General features: G+C 46.2%; 1 protein-coding gene across 1 annotated transcript; it reads right to left on the bottom strand.

The window, feature by feature from the left end:
* Window positions 1–3,968: 3,968 nt before the first annotated feature.
* UTS2B (urotensin 2B) lies at window positions 3,969–12,467 on the bottom strand. Its single transcript, XM_063166419.1, has 5 exons — window positions 12,278–12,467; window positions 10,021–10,122; window positions 7,103–7,140; window positions 6,276–6,369; window positions 3,969–4,608 (listed from the first exon to the last, which is right to left on the bottom strand). Exons 1-5 carry the CDS (start codon window positions 12,399–12,401, stop codon window positions 4,583–4,585), a joined length of 384 nt encoding a protein of 127 aa, XP_063022489.1. The 5' UTR covers window positions 12,402–12,467; the 3' UTR covers window positions 3,969–4,582.
* Window positions 12,468–17,555: the final 5,088 nt, after the last annotated feature.

Here is a 17,555-nt window from a genome sequence, read left to right as displayed (position 1 = left end):
GAGTTTGCTTTGCACGTCTCTTTCTGGAGGGGAGCTGATCAGTAGATGAAGGGAGGATATAGCAGTTATGGGACAAAGCTTTTGATCTGCTGTTTGGGTGGAGATGTTTTCTGCCCTCACTAGGACCTACTCTGAATACAGGACCTTAGTATTTGTCCTGATGTTTTGAGTAGTTTCTCTCTTATCTCTGCACCATATTTAGACATGTTTTCATCCTATGGCAGATCCTGAAATGTGGTGAGACTTTTAGTTGATGAATACATTTCACCCCTCCCTATGCATAACATAGGATAGTGTCCAAATATGAGGTCAGCCACTTCCAAGGCCATCTGCATCTTATGCCTTATTTTAGCCTCTTGGTGTGTGCACAGGGCACGGTCAGAATCCAGCTCTAAAAGTTCAAGTATTTCTCACTCTGGTAAAATGTAAACATGTCCTCTCCACTTCATTTCAGGGTAAAACAGGTTATGTTAAATCCTCTTTCATCCTTTTCACTTCTTTCCAGATTATAAAATACAGCTGAGAAGAGCTCTGTGCTGACATCTCAATGCTCAGATTCCTAACTGATGTTTTCTAAACCTCACATTCTCTCTTCTTCTTGGACTTTGGTCCATATCAGCTAAATTCCTTGGATTGCTATTCTGGGGTATAAATCGTCCTTAGCATTGCAGAAGAAGATCCATTGAGAAAGGGATTATGCAGGATTAAGGAAAAAAAAGTTATTCTTGCCAAACAGCCTGTGTTAGGCAGGAAGCAATGCTAGAGATGGGAATTAAGTGTCAATTTCCTGATTTTGTATGAGGCACAAAGCACCTGGTCATCAGCTAGCAAAAAAAAAAAAAGAAAAAAAATTAAAAGATTTTAAAAGTATACTTAAAAGCTATTGTAAGGATTGGGACTTTGGGACAATTGTCCTGGTTCAGCCATGGTGAGAGATGAGGCTCCCACTCAGAAGGGCAGGTGACATCTAATTCATGTGCTCAGACACAGCAGGGGCCTTTTCCATTTCCCTCTTTGCCTACAGTCATGCCCAGAGACCAAGACTGGCCCAGACATAGAAAATTTGGAATAAACTTCACTTTTATTGATATTTCTAATATAGGCTGATGCTGCTGAGAGCAGCAGCACAAACCAGTGACTCACATCAAGAGGTGTCCCTGTCTTTGCCATCTGCCAGAGCACTGCAGCTGAGTTAGGAGACCATTCCCCCTTTGGTGGGTGAGCTGTCCGTGCTTGTGTGTGAGCTGAAGCACTGCAGATGCTTTCCAGACCAAGCTCTCAGAGGTCACAGAAAAGAAGAAGACCTGTAAGTCCATATGTGATGATCTTGGGTATTTGCTTCCTGCTTTTCTCCTGATCACACTGCTAATTTTCTGCCTTTAAGCCTCCGGGTGAAGGGTGAGAGGCGGGCTCGGTGAGTGCATGTAGACTGACCGACTCGAGAATTTCAGCCCGTGCTAGGAGCAAGCCTGCAAATGCAGTGCCAGGCAGTCCTCTGCAGTGCATTGCCACCATCCATCCTCAGCCTGCCTTGCAGTTTAGGGAACATTTATCTTCTTGCACTGAGCTCATCCAGACAGGCTGCAGATAATCAGCTTGCAGGGCAGCCATATGTGTGGGGCATGGGCAGATTATGGAAGTGGTGACCTGACCACTCAAACAGCTGCCAGCCAAAAGAGCCATGGACAGAGTCAGTGCCTGACACATTTTTGGAGAGAGAGAAGAGGAATCCAGTGCAAACATACTGCAGCTTTGCAAAGACAGTGCTGGATTATAGAAGTATTTAATAATTGGCAGGTATTAGCTGGGGCTTCCAAAAAAAGGGCAGAGTTTTAAGTCTGAAAGTTGTGTGCAGAAATGGCCTTCATCTGAAGGGAAATGTGAAAGCAAAGCAGGACAGAGGGGTCTCTGGTGGTGTTGGTAGAACTGGGAGCTGGAAGCTTCAGTCATGCTTCCACCCCACTGTGTGGATTACCTGGGAGAAAGCAAGAGTCTTTCTGTTCTTTTGTTCTTTCATCCATCACAGAGCACATTGAGACTGCCTGTGGCTCAAGAAGCACTCTTTAAAATCTGTAAATCTGATGATGTCTGAAAGGCCAAACACCACAATTTGGTTTTCTAGACAGTGTTGGATGGCTCCAGCCCTAGTGCACAGCATGGAGATCAGCAAATGTGAAATGAGGATTAATTGCAGCATCCGTTGCACACTAGACTTGCCCTGTGCTGCCTGGATTTGCAAATCCATTCAGATGTCTGTGAGGATTTTCTCCTAATAAATCCACATGATCTACTGGAATGTCTCAGGGAAATCCCTTTAATTATTGCCTGTGGGTCATTAACTTTAGCAAGAGTGACTGCCCAAGCATGGGTAGGGTGTGAGCAGCCGCTCTGTGGAGGTGAAGGTTTCTGCTCTGGGCGTTCAGGAGAAAGGACAGGACCCTCACACTGCCATGTAGAGGGAAGCCTGGGGAGAACACCACCACCTCTGCTTCTAATTAGTTAATAAATTGCATTCAATACATGCTGATGTCTGCAGCACAAGCAGCTAATACAGCAGCATGGAGTGCCTGTCAGGAAATAGGGGGTAGTTTGGAGCACTTAAATAACCACACTGATAGGATGTAGCAGAAAATCACTACTAAGCAGCATGATGCATTGCACTCCAGGGAACTCCTGTCCAGGGTCAGAGCAAGCTGTTAAATATCTGCAGACACAGTATTCATTTTCCTGACTTGCTGTTGAGCTGTCACACTGGGTCAGGAAGAAGGCATGGCTACAGCAAGCAGGTGGCAGATGGAGCTGCTGCTCTGGCCTTTCCTTACCCTGGGATTTCCTGCAAGCTGAAATCATCTGAGCTCAGCACCACCTTGGGGCACTCAGTGCAGCTCTTGGAACACACCTCCCCTTCAGCTGGAGCACCAAACCTTTAAAGGAAGAGAGAAATTATTCTTGTCCATAGGTTATAATTTTTTCCTGGATCTGGTGCCAGTGTGAGGGTATGTGAAAGTGTGTTCCCACATACCTTTTCACTCACACAAAAGCAACAAAGAACAAATGGGAAATGGGTTCTGAATCACCACCAAAGAAATAAAAAACAACTAATGGTAACAGGAAACTGTATTTTGCATGTCATTAGAACTAACTGATATAATCAAGCAAGCTGGCCTTATTCCCTAGATGCTGGCTTTGGCCTCCAAAGGATGAATAGGATTCCTGTTAATGAAGTGTATGCAAGGTGCTGCTGTGGTAAGCGTGTGCTTCTTGCCAGAGCCCAAGGCAATGAGCGTAGGATGGCAATTACAGCTTTGGGAGAGGTAACTTTGGAAGAATATGTAATATGTAAGCTGTGGTTAAATCACATGGCTCAACAGAGCTGGAGACACAGTTCAATGCTAGTCAAAGTCATTCCACACATTCACAGTGGCTACCAGAACCTGCTCTCATTTAGGTTGTTGGAAACCTCAAAGTTAACATTGGGATTTATTTTGAATTTACATTTTTGGGAATGAGGTCCTTTGCTTTTGCAAATAAATGTGGGTAATGTGACTTGAGATGAATATACGTAGGAATCACTAATGGATTGTGATCTTTCCTTTTGAACAGGGCCAGATATAATTCTGCAGTAGAAAAGGCCAGCTAGCACCTGCATTGACCAGCCAGATTAACCACAAATCTCTGCTCAAAACATCTCTTTGGGGTGAGTAGGTAGAGACCATTGGGTCTGGTCCAGTCCAATGAGGACAGTATCCCATAAATAGCTATGAAAAACTCCCAGCTCTCATTCCTGTTCTGGCCAAAAGGATATCTGTTTCTCAGGCCCATTAAACCCCTAGGTGCTTAATGGGAGCCTTTCTTCCATTGTGAACTCCACATGAACCATTAAGGTAACAGGAGCCAACATCAAGGGAAATGTGCTGCACTTTGGGTCCCTGCAGGGGCTGAGAAAGCAAACACTGAGAAACATATGCTTCTGTGCAACAGAAAATCTTTATTGGAATGGTATCCAAAGGATCCAGAGCTCACTGCCTGCCCTCCCCTGTGCGCACTGAGGGACACGGCAGGAGCAGCCCTGGCTCAGCAACCCAGCCCTGAGCCCTCCACATCACACCAGCCTGCCTCCATGTCCCAGCAGCGGCCACCAGGGCAGCACAGAGCTGCTCAGGAGGGGACAGGAATAACCCAGACACTGCTGGGAGCAGCGTCTGCAGGTGTGGGCAGAGCCCCAAGCCCGGGGAAGCTGAGTTAGTGCTCAGTGCCTCGGGGACCTGGTGAGGAGGGGGAGAGTGCACAGTGACAGCAGCCTGAATGGCACACACAGGACAGCACAGAGAGTTGGGAAGCATCTTCTGGGTAGAAGATCATGGCAGGTTAAACCTGGAAGAAAGGGACAGCAGAGAGTGGCAATGGGCTGCCAGCTCCTGCCACGGCCCCTGTTGGGTTGGACTGGGCTGTGGTGCAGTCACAGAGGATGGCTTCCAGATCAGCAGCACGATGAGGGAACAGAACAAACTCTTGACGTGTTAATACCCAGCAAGGCAGTTTGGGGAAGGGCTCATCTTCGTCCTCCAGTCCTGGCAAGCCTTCAGATGCAGTATTTCCAAAAGCAGGCTGTGAAGGGATACGAAAGGAAGATGTCAGTATACAAGTGACTTTTTCCAGCTTCCCACTCTAGCCCTGGAGAAGGTCAATAATATCTCAATAACCAGCTCTGAGTTCATATAACACTTTTAGAAGGTGTTTCTGTTAGGTGGTCATAGTGTAAACATGGGGTCTAAAAGTTGTCTTCGTGTAGCTTGATTTAAAAGGTTTCCTTTTCTTCTTCAGCGATGTCAGGAACTAGCTTTTTCTTTCCTGTCTCCTGGTCAGCAGTTTTGCTGCTTCAGAGGTGTGTGCAGGGCTTTGCACCTGTGGCTGACTGGAAGAGCAGGATACTCACTTGGGGAGATTAGATCTGGTTTCTAATTTTTTAAAACCCAGTCACTACCACTCTGCTATCGACCGTCTTACAAACAACATGGATTTCTGTAGAATCTTCTAAGAAGACTAAATTAGGGAAGGATGTATATTTTGGTGCTGAAAAAAGTAACTGTATCACAACCAGCATGAGTCCCATGTGAGTTTCCTGTTTCCTCAAGTATGAGAAGAGATTTATACCTGATTTTTGAAAGCAGGATCTTAGAAGAAAACTCCTACTGAATCAGCAGTGCTCATGCTGAGACACGAGCTCCTCCCAGACTGGAAGGACTTTAGATGAAGGCAAAGATTCCCTGCTTTCATTTCTGTCAGAATCTGATTTAAACCTGGCACCAGCAAGTAGCTTTATCTACATTAAACCTTCCAGACTGGTGTGGGCATGAATTACATTAGCCAAATTAATTACAGCCTCCAGGGGTGCTTACAAATTGCATATTGCCTAAAGATCACCTGAGCATCTAAGCAAGCCTTGCACAAAGGGATTTTCTCTTGGCTCTCTGGCAGCTCTCAGCTTCCACGTGCACAGAGCATGTGGGCTAAGGGCAGAACCAGCTCTTTTGGTTTTAGGCCAGATCTGCCATCAGTGACTTCTGGTTCACAGCTGCTACAGCTTTGTGGAGGAATCCATTGAAAGCCAGCACGAGCAGCATTGTCCATGCGCTTGTCAGGGGCAGCTTCACAGGAGCGCTCGTGCAAAATGCTCCGGAGCCACTGGATACAGACTGGACAAACAAAGCTGGGAGACCAACTGAGGGACATACCAGATCTTAGTTCCCTGCATTCTTGGTTGATTTCCACGTCCTTTTTAGCTGTTTTTCAGCAGCAGACAAGTGCTCCTTTTTTCTCTGTGGGGAGGCACTGACCTTGGCAGAGGGCAATGCCTGCAGTCCACATGCCTCATTATGCCTCCAGCAGTTGCTTTGAGGCCAGAGCAAAGGAGGGGTGCACTGTGGGGACGTGTTCATGCAGAACTGCCCCCCTCCAGGGCAGCACTCATGGCTCATGTAACCCCACAGTCTTCTGTGAAAAGCAGGATGTGACACTGCCTGCCTCTGTGGGGCCCTGGGTGTGCAGAGCTGGTGTGTGTGCCTCCACAGCAGACAGGGCTGGGGACACAATCCTCCTCAGCAGCTGCTAAACCAGCCAGCCATAAGAGAGGGCCAGGACTGCTTGAAAAGTTGCCAACCAGCTGCTTTTCTGCATATTTGGGGCATGTTTACTGCGACTGCCTTTGTTGCACAAAGGAAGCCCTGGAAATGAGGGTGGACCGGATGGCTGCAAGGCTCAAACTCAGAACCTACCGCGCTTTTTGGGCTGGGATGCTGAGAGGCTTTCCAAGGCATAGGCCACCTCTGACCCGTCCTCAGCTGAGAGCTGATCCTTCAACTTCTCCAGCTGCTTGAACAGAAACACAGCAGTCAACAAGGGCCCCACCACGAGGAGCTCCACAGAGTGCTGGGAAATGCAGGCAGAGAGCTGCGTGTACATTGGCTGGCAGCCTCACTGGGAAGGATAGAGGGTTCCCTGGAGCAGGACCATTCCCAGAGGATCTGCCTTTGGAGCACCCACACCTCCCCATGCCCTCCTTCACTGGGCTGCTTGTTTGGTGGCAGTGGTGTGGGCACTCCATGCTCATTCCCCCCAGCCTAGGAGTAAGCCCCTGTGGAAGGGAGGCTGTGGGGAGGGATATTGCAGCACTAGGAGTCAGGACAGTGCTGGGGCAGGACAGTGCTCTCCAGGCATCCAGACACTGCAGCAGAGCACATTGCTTCTACACTGCCCTGGGTTGTCCCTCCTCTCTCTCCCTCACAGTTCTCACTACCTTCCCTCGGTTATAAAGTGGACAGTCTGTTGTCCACATTATAATTTCATCATCTTTAGCTGCTCTCTTCTTGTGGACTGGGAACATCTATAGGCACCATCCTGACTTTTGCTCTGACAGAGCTATTCTCAAAAGTCAGAGCATATGTCCCTCAGCACTGGAGTGAGAGCCTAGTAGAGGACCTGGCAGCCCCCTGTCTGGCCTGATGCGCTGGGATTTTTCAATCTGAAATTAAAGTGCCATCTGGAACTTAGCAGGATCTCCAGCACTCATGCATCTATGTGTCTGTGCATTTGCTCCTCTCACCTCTTCAAGCTCTTCAAATTTCTTTGCCAGCTCCCAGTCTGCAAGAGGGAAAAGAGTAACATCAGTATCTGCATGGCCTCCTGAAGCTTAAATTAAAAAACATGTCTTCATTTGCCCTCTCCAGAGGTTCACAAGCAAAGACCTAGTTATCATTTAACTCCTGCTAGTGACCTTCAAATGAATAACAGCAGAAACAGAGAGTAAAGCAGGTTTTGTCTGCTGAATCCTATGGGACCTTATCCTAATTCTCCATTATGAGGGAGGCTTCTTCACTGCTCACCAGGCCATAGGGGAATTGGCCCAATGAGGTCACTTACTGTGTGATACCAATTCAGGTGAAACTCTTTGCTGCTTTTTAATTTTTATCCTGCTAACTGCAAATCTCTAATGCTGGCTTTTTTTTTGTCACTGGCTTTTTATATGAAATCCCACTGCTTCATCAAGGCTTGTTTATCCTCACATCACCCATGCAGGCAGAAGTCAGAAGACACAAATTTAGCCTAGCATAACTTACTGATTTATAAGTCAGCAAAGATCCAGGCTGGCAGAGTGGAGCAACAAGAAAAGTCACATAGCAGTAAGTGCACAGATTCCACACTTCTGAACCTTAGGGAAGCGTGAGGAGCTGGGGCCCAGCCTCACAGATCAGACTCAGAGATGTCAAGGCAAGTCAGCACTGTACTGCTGTCAAAAAGCTGTGCCGGTGGATGAATGAACTGCCCATGCAGAAAGAGGGGAAAGGTGCCTAAGAACAGGATTTGAAACATCCAGCTGAACTGAGAAGAGCCTGGGATAGCAATAGGGAAAGCTGCAGGGGTGGGGAATTTCAGTCCCACTGCTCTTGAGGACTGAGGTACTTTATTCCAGACCCAAACTGATGTCAAAACCAGTTAATTTTTTAATAAGACAGATGAGTTCAGTCAAAGCTGAGTGACTGGCTACAGTAGTTCTCCTGGGAGGGGAGTGCAAAATGATCAGCTGGTTTTAAGTGCTAGTTTGGGGAAAAAATGCAGTAAAATAACCAGAAGAGCCAGGAAAGAGCTAAAGAATGTTTTTGCTGGGCCCCACAAGCAAACCAAAAAGCAGCCCTGGAGCTGCCTCTTTTCTCTGTCCCTAGTGTGGCAGCAGACATTGGTCTGGATCTTCAGGGGGATTTAAGACATAATTCCCCTTGATGTCAGATTTCAGATAAGACTTCAGCACGCTGACACATTGCCAGACTTGGACTTTTTTTTTTCTTTTTTTTTTTTAACATTTGAAACTGAGCAGGAGGGTGCCAAGAAAGAGCTGACTGCCTTCTTGGTTCCTCCTTCAAGAAGGGAACAGTTTTGTTGAAAAATCCTGAATATTTTCTGATATTCATCCAACAGTAAAAGCAGCAGTTCCTAAGAAAATCCATTACATCAGGATTCAATTTGAGAGATGAGATGGGGATGGGGATGGAATCAGAAGGTGTGGGCTCTGTTCCTGGCATTATCAGCAATGACCTCAGGCAGACTCCTCCTAAGAATATCTGTACAAACCCATAAGGTAGAGACAGACAGACCCTGGCATATCTATAAGTCAAAAGTGTCACTTAAGAATTATTATTATTAACATTTTTACCTCTTTCAGAGTTTCAAGTGCCTGTTTTGGCTTGATTTTCTGCAAACTGGAAGTTTGGCCAATGGCTGCTATGAATACAAAATGAACAGCAGCTGAAATTTGGAACAGATTATCTCAGACAGGGAGAAGGAAGTTAATTTATGGATGAAGCTTTGAGAAACTGCCTGCTGTAAATCCTCTGTCTGTGCTCTGCTCAGAGATTCATTATATTCAATTGTCTAGCATAAAATGCAGCCTTTCCTCTAGGACTAATAAGTGCAATAATCCATAAACTTATCATAAAAATGTTATTTCTTGAATGCATCTCCCTTTGCAAGAAGAATCCCTTTGTTAAGGGCTTGATTTATTTATGTTTATTTATTTGTCCCAAGCTTGTTTAACCACTGCCTTGCTGCATTAACAAGGGTCTGGGGAAGAGCACTGAGTGAGTTTGATAAATGGATTTTCATAACAAGGATTTTGCTAGGCCCCCTCTCAGCAGTTTTCACAGGGAAGGGCAGTTTCCTGCTCTGACACCACCACATCAGCCCAAGCCCTCCCCTGGCTGCAGAGGCTGTGGGAATAGCTGACCTCTGCAGTCCATTTGGTGCTTGTGATGGCTGTGTCTCATGTCAGGAATGCCCAAGTTTCCCTTCAGCAGGTCTGAGTTTAGCCACAGATGGGTGGCTTTTCAATTTGGTGTCTGTTCACAGAGCACAGGCAGGAAGAGGCTCTCCCTGGCCCATCTTTGGTGGCTGGCTGGGAAAAGCCAGATGTCTCAATCTCCTCCAGCAGCAGCAGGGGCTTAGGCCCAGGCAGGAGCTCCCCCTGCTATTGTCCCAAAGTACACCTGACCCCAATGGGTCTCACTGGAAAATCTTGGTGCAATCCCCCTGCCCCAAATGGTAACAAGCTGCTGCTGTCTCTCAAAAGCACATGGGGCTGTGTGGGGTGTGGGCTGAGAGGTGACTCCCAAAGCTGGTCCATGCCCCAGGCAAGGCACACAACACCTAAGGGATAGTAGGGCCACAGGGACTCAGCAGAAAATTTTCTTGTTTTTACTTATGTACACACACATGTTCCCAGCAAAGTCTTGAGTGTCTGAGGATGTAGGGTACATGGGTTTTGGTAGCTTTACTTTGCATTGCAAAAGCAGATTTTTTTTGGAGCCCCATGCTGGAGAGCATCTGACATTAATCACATGTAGGCATCATACTGGGTGCTGCTTCCACTTTCTGAGCAGTTGGTATTTCTGAAGAACCTGAGAAGCAGGTTCCTTGCATTCATGCAAACACAGATTCAAGAAGCAGAGATCTCCCCTCCCCTTCACTTACCAATATTTTCTGGCCTCCGCCATGCGAATTTCTTATTAAGAAGCAGAGTCAGCAATGTGTTCTCATGATTTGTGTCTTCTCTTTCTGGAAGCACTCGGTTCTCTGCAGCACATAAAACACATCTTTCTCAATCTCATCAAATTAAGAATCAATTAATCAATTGATGCAATTAATCTCTTAATCAAATTAAGAAGGATGAGAAGTGGAAGGAAAATGTCTCCTGTCAGCACTCATCAGGGTGGAAGGAGCTTGGTGGAAAAGGAAGGTGTGCGAGCACAGAACAAAATGTCCAGGCAGTGAGGGCTGTGCAGGGGCAGGGTGTGGGATGGGGAGCCCTCCCTGCCAGCCCTGGGCTGCTGGCCAGCTCCACTGCAGCCTCATCAGCACGACAGGCTGCAGAGAGCTGGAGCCATCACCTTGATTTACACAGTCCCTTCTGCAAGGCGGGTGGAGCGGGCGCCTCCGCAAAACCACACACGAGCCCACAACATCCTCTCTTCTCAAAAGGGCAGGAGTTCCCCGCTCACTCCATGCACCTTCCCAGGGCTGACAGAGCTGGGAAGTCCCTCCTCACTGAGCTGAGGTGTGGGTACCTCTGCTGAAAAGCCCTGCAGCCCCACAGCCCTTTCTTGAGATTACTCTGATTCCCAGCGGTACTGAAGGGCTCTTCCTGAACAGAGTTCAGGTGTGGAGGAACTTAAAGCAAGACCACGCAGAATTTTTCCAGGAAAAACTTTCCCAAGCTGCTGTCCTAAAGCAATTTGGAGCTCGCTAAGAGGCCCCTTTAGGGCACTTTCTCAGTGGTTTTACTTTAGTGGTTGTGGCTGTGCCCTCAAATGAATGGTTGTGAAGGTCAAGGGTTCAGCAGAAACCAACAGACACAAGGGATGGGGCTCTTCAGTGCCCTGAAGGCTCTGAGACCCTCCTAGCTCTGCTCAATGGATTTTCAGACCAAATGTTGTACTAATTTTTGAGAATGACAGAATAGGAGCCAGACTTTATAGGGAGGCTGAGCATTCAAAAAACTCTTTGGTCTGAACAGCCCTACACCACACCCAGACCCTACAAAGCCCTAGAAGATGCCTACAGAATTCCATGGAAAATACTAAGAAATTATATAGAAAGGCTTTTTTTTCTCTTCTTCCAGGACCTTTAGGACTTCTCCTCAATGCAGTTACATATGGCTATCAGCCCCTCTGAGGGGATGAATGCAATTATTCTTGGTACACATGAAACAAAACATTGTACCAGATGAGGCTGAAGAATGCTCAAGAGCGTGTGGGAATCAGCTCCATTAGCTAATGTCACATAAACCTGCAGAAGCTCAGGGATGCTGGCCAAAGGGATGCTGGCCAAAGGGATGCTCCAAGCATTTGGCCAGGCTCAAGCCTGCCTCATGCTGCAGCTGAAGCCGCTGGTCCCGATTGTGATCTCTGGAAATAAACCCAGGGGAGCGAGCAGAGCGACCTGCAGTTAGCATGGAGTGCCATAAACCTCATTCCTAACTATGAAGGACAGTTATAATTTTAAAATAGCTACTTTAAGTTTTTTTGGGGATTTGCTACAGGGAAAAAAACCCCAATGCTATAAACACTCCAGTGAAAGCTAAACAGAAGCAGGATTTAGATAGAGTGGCCTGGGGAATGTTTTGGTTGTAATTCCAAAAATAAATAGGTGATATTAGAGGAAAAATAATTTGAAAAGCTATGTTATTTTCAAGCCTATACTTAGCGACTCTTTCTTTTTTTCCACTGCCAAGCCTCTTTATGAAAGAGCACTAATGATTGACATTTCCCTGCAGTATAAACTCAAGCTAACATTAATTTAAATTATGGGAGAAATACATATAAAAAGAAGTTCTGTGAAGAAAAAAACGTTCAGCATCGCCGTACTACTGACATTTATGAGCTGTCAAATCTCGTATGGTACATTCTGGAGTTGCTACTCTCTGATATTCTAATTTTTTTTTTTAATGTTCTTATGGGAGAGAAAAAGCTACCCTTACCAGATTTCACCAGATTTGATATTTTCACTGATTAGCAGGAGGTGTCATACAGCCAGCTGCAGAGCAGAAGGACAGCTTTGGCTCATGATAATATGAACAAGCCTCTCGCTAGCACCCATGTTAACACACGGTACAGCTCGAGGTTCATTTTCTTTTCTTTCCCAGAGAAGAAAGTGTTGCATTGGCCATGGCAAGCAGCAAAGCAAAAAGATAACCACATACCTGTGTCATGTAGCCTGTATTCCAGCTTACCTTGGAGTAAAAAAGGGTCTCCACGCGTTGACGGGACGCACAGAGCCATGGTCAGGATGGTCAGCACTCCCAGACACAGCTGGGCAGACCACATCTTCTCCACGCTCCCAGAGCACAGAAGCATCCTTCCTTCAGGCACGGTGGAGGACTTCAATGCAACCAGCACCAGATGAGCTCACTTTTAAGAGGCAGTGGATGTGCCGTGATTGCAAATGGCCTTTGGAGGAGGGGAGAAAAATATCTCTTGAGATATAATTCAACCTGTCAATATGATTCACTCCACTGGGAGTGGACAGAACAGCCCAGTAACATAAGTCAGATGGAACCTGTTCAATATCTCTCATATCAGACTGATCTAATGAATTCTGATGTTCCCACAGGCGTGCACTGTTCACGCACGTTGATATACATTCCATACATACACACATTAAAAATACTTTTTCATGGCTGTTGCTTTAACAGAGTTCAGGCATGAGGACTCCCACGTTAGCAAGGAAGATTTGTCTAATGTACAAGCTGCCATATTTTACCAGTTTGGACAGAATCAGGTTAATGGGGTTTTGTAATTTATCATCTCACTTCCCAGTGCCTATATTAATTAATGTGAGATATAATGAGCGCTGAAGTGGTGGGAAACAGAGGGGGAGAGCTCTTTTCATTTAATTGATTGGAGAATGTTGAGTGTGTCTTGCTCGCTGTGACTTATGGCTTTGTCAACGGGAAAGGCATCACACCCTATTTTGGGATTATGGCTGAGTGGGGGAGTGCAGCTTTGGCAGTAGGTATGGAATACGTCAAGGATGGGCAAGAGCCTTCAGTTTTTTTCTTGGGGAAAAAAAAGAAGTGGAAGGTCAGATGCTGGTTCTGGCTACACAGCCTTGTTTTATAATTTTAGAGCAAAGTACTGAGACAGTGCATATATTCCACATCTTCTCAGGCCATGACTGCATTTTGGTTTGACTTCCATTTGTTGCCTATCCATCACTATTGATCAGGGACCTGCTACTACTTTTCCACAACAACCTTACCAAGAAAAATGCTGTAATAGTAACAGTGCTAGGCTTTGTTCTTCACTTCCTTCAGAACTGAATCATCTGTGCTTGTCGTGGTTTAAGCCCAGCCAGGAGCAAAGCACCACAGAGCTGCCAGCTCACTCCCCCCGTGGTGGGATGGGGAGAGGATCAGGGCAAGCTCTGATTTGTACATACACTCCTAGTGACTCACTGTGTGTACTTTTTTGACACTACATCATGCCAGATTACCCAAGATAGCTTCATCTGATGGTACCTCTCAACTAAAAGACAATATCATCTCCATGTTTGGGCTTTTGGCTTCAGGTCCCCAGCTCCCCATACAACTTGTTCTGTGCCTTGGATAGGTATTGAATGACAAGCCTTTTAATAACCCTTGTAATATTTTATTATTTAATATATTATTAACCAAAAATTGAGTGGGAGAGGTTCAGGTTTTTTTTTGGGGGGGGGGAATGCCTATAAAAATGAATGTGATGCTTTCATTAATGAAGAGTTCTCTATTGAGAAAACCTGCCAAAATTTTCCCTGGAGATATGATATGTACAAATTAACCAAATTTGTAGTTTCCCTCAGACTTGTGAACTAGTGAACAGCTATCTGAAGTGCTCTCCTTCTTCACAAAGTTCTGTTTGGAATGAGGGACACATATGTCCCACTGGAACACTTTTCCAGCCACCTCCATCTCTCTAAGGTGCCAGTTTCAAACTGGTCAGAGGTGAAGCAGAGGCCATAACTTGATGAACACTATTTTGCACAGGAGTCCAGTCTGGAAAACAGCAGCTCTGGCTCAAAACTATACCCCTAAGGGAAGATCAAGTCTATTTTACTTTAGTGCTAAATGGATTAATCTCAATCTGTCTTGAGATCTGCTGTGAAATTGACTTTGCCTGGATACAGAAGGTGAGTTTCTCCATCTTATATAAGTTTATGCAAAATCCACAGATTTCTGACTGTTCTTCCCTACCTTTGGATACAAGATCTCATGGGCTGTTGGCAGGCTCTTTCAGGAAGTTGAGCTATTCCTGGGATTTCCTCTTTCAGTGCAGAGAATCTTCAGTTCTGGATCATTGCAACTGTTCAGCCCCAAAGCAACTCATATAGAGTGTGCCAGACCTTTCAAGTGATGGCTCTGGTGAAGGAGTGGAACTACCATGCTACATTTAGGTATGAGAAGGAAGATATCTGGATGCTGTGAGGAGTGGATGCTTTCATGGGATGGATTGGTGGAGAGAAGCCTCAGAGTTGCTGCCAGGCACTAGTGGATTTCTTTATTTTTTGAAGTTAGGGGATAATTGATTTGTACTGTTGGGCTTCTCTAAGGCTCCCACCAGGAAAATTCCTTTGCTTTTTCCCCATTAGTCCAGGTGCTGGAAATATTACCACATTTTATTGTTCTTATGTATTTTGTTCTCCGTACGAAATCCACGCAGTCTCCACAGTCTTTCTATTACTTCACTCATTGATAATGTCTGATAAATGATAATGTCATTGATTTGTGTCTGGAGTTCAAAGATAATGAGAACATGAAGATGTGAGCTCCATCTCTACCTCCCATGATCCCAGTCTGTTCCTTCATGTAGAAGTTTCTCTTTCCACAAAGCTACTCAGACTTCAGGTAACCCAACACAACCAAAATGGAAAATTGACAAGGATCAACAGCCCAGAGGGCAGGAATAGAGAAGACTTGGTTCAAGCAGTGCCACCAAATGCAGCTGCACCTGCTCTCAGTGTGAGAGAGATGTGTCAGTGCCTGGAGGGTGTTAATGGTCCTGAGTGCCCTCAGGTGGGGCCTCTCCACCCTCTCTGCCCATCAGCTCATGAGACCCATTTAATCTCAGCCTGCTCTCCTGTTTTTCCCAGAGCTATTCTGGAGGAATCCTGGTCTGGAGCTCTGCTGTCTTTGCCTGCCCATGGTCCCTATTGATCTGGACCCAGACCTGCAGGTGGACTTCCCTGCTTGGCTGTGGATATGTCCTGTCTCTGTGGCCCTGTCTGGTGCTCACTGAGCTGTGTTTGGCTCTGACTGCTGTCATCAGGCCTGATGCTGACCAGTGTATTGACTTCCATCTTGACCTGAGATCTGCCTCATCTTCATGGGCTTCCCTCAGTCCTGGGGCTCTTGACTGAACCTGGCTGCAGTCTCTGATCCTGACCTGCTTGCACTTGGCTCCCTTTTCCTTAGGGAGCAGCTGGCCCTTTCTGCTCTCTGACATCACCTTCCTCAAAATGTTCAGCTTCTCTCTGTGCATGGACTCCTCTTCCCTGCCAGGTGGATGGGTAGATCTTGCAGCAATTAAGATTTTCAGGTATGTTATATAAAATTCCAGTTTCTCTGAAGTCGCTTTGTGCTTTGCAGTGGTCTCTAATGAAGGTAGGGCTGCACCCTCCAAATAACCTAACCTTTGCTAATCCCAAAGCAGTAACCCCTGCTGTTCCCCAGCAAGCCTCAGGCAGGTGGAATTCAGTGCAGGGGTGAGTGAGTTGGTGCAGGAGGCAGTGTTGAGCTGCTGAAAACAGGACAACATAAAAGGGCTGTTTCTCAGAGCCAGCTTGCAGTGGCAGGTTTCCAGACCACATTTGGGGTTTGAAGGAAAAAAAACCCACGATAGTCTCTCTTTTTTCAGAGTTTCCTGAGAACACATAAAACACCATGTATTCCAGCTGAACCTCATGAGCATCCAAAGACTTTGTCATGGTCTTATGGACGCCACTTAACCATAGCCCGCTTCATCCCAAAGCAAGCAACCTGCTGAGAAAGGACCTATCAGGGAAGTGATTTTACTAAAGGTGCTTAAGAAAGCACATATGAACAGTGCCACAACCTCTGCACTGAGTGTGTGACTTTGCTGCAAGTCGGAAGCCTCAGCTGGTAGAGACAGGACTTCTCTCTGTGTGGTACATATGGAGAGATTCATGTATTGCTGTTTTCTTGCCTAGAATGATCCTAAGAATAAGATGAGGATAAGGAACAATGAAGAAATTGGAAATGGGGAGTGGACATGCCTTGTAGAGGGAAAAACAGAATGAGGGATTGACAGTGCCAACAAATCAGGGAGAAGTTGGTAAGCATTTAGCAGGCAAGAATGGAGAGCTGCCCTCATGGCAGGGGTGAAGTGAGCTTTGTGCACAATGTCAGAAAGACAAGAGTTATCCTGCTCTCCATCCTGGGATTCTGAGCAGTGGGTTAGTGTTCCCACCTGTCCCACCACATGCCTCTGTCCCCTCTGTCCATTCACATGCAAAACAAACTGTTTCCATCTTCTGTAGTCAAGTCCTTCCTTTCTTCTATGGTGTCTGCCTTTCTTGCCTGTATTACCACTGTGCACTTATTACTATTTATCTCTTCTGTCTACATTCCTATTGCATGTCTGCTCCTCTGAGTCTCCAGCTGTGCTTTATCTGGTAGGAATCAGAGGAGCAGATACTGAAATGCACCCTGTGCTCATCAGCTTTCATCTCTTACACATTTAATGTCTGATTTCTCCTCGAACCAAGTCACTTCTATGCTGGAGCCAACTTGAGAGAACAAAGCCCACTCCAGAATGTTATTTAAAGCACCACTGGAAGGTGCTCAGATATCCTCCTGATGTGTGGTGCAAAGTCCCAGCCAGAGCAACTTGACTGCAGAGAAGAATTAAAATATTGTGCTCATAAGCCAGGAGACTAACTCCCCTTGCAGCTTCCTATGGGGAGGGAGATGTAGTTATAAAGATTCTATGAGATTCTCTGTTCCTTAGGGGACTGTTAAAACCAGTCAATATTTATGAAGCTTTTAGTCTGACTCATGCAATTTGTTCCCCCTTCTATGTGCTTGTCTTTGGGGCTCAGCTGTTGCTTGGCCTGTTACTGATATAAAATTAGATGCTGTGGTTCAACTGTATCCTTGCTTGGAGAAAGAAAAGGGAAAGGTCCACGGCAGTGTAGAGGAGCTCAGCTGCCCCCTCACTGCAGGCAACCAAGGATCACACACAGAGGGGAGCATCACCAGCTCACATCTGACAGGAATTGTACTAAAGAGAACCAGTTCCTTGAGGTTTGGGCTGGGGAGGGTAAGGAGTGAAGCTGGGCTGTCTGGCTTTTGATTCCAGTCCAGGGTTTGCCAGGAAACCATTCAACTTCTCAGAGAACAAGGCAGCTCCAAAGTGTTGCCCTGCAGTGAGGGGGTGAAAGAGTAAATCAGGACTTTGAAGGTGTTGGATGTGGGATGAGGCAGCCTAGGGAGAAAACAAGGAGCAAAGGCAGTC

The sequence above is a fragment of the Melospiza melodia genome, chromosome 12 (genome assembly GCF_035770615.1).
Source record: "Melospiza melodia melodia isolate bMelMel2 chromosome 12, bMelMel2.pri, whole genome shotgun sequence".
Taxonomy (NCBI): Eukaryota; Metazoa; Chordata; class Aves; order Passeriformes; family Passerellidae; genus Melospiza; species Melospiza melodia.
The sequence above is the reverse complement of the archived record's forward strand: the minus strand, read 5'-3'. Positions and strand labels throughout refer to the sequence as shown.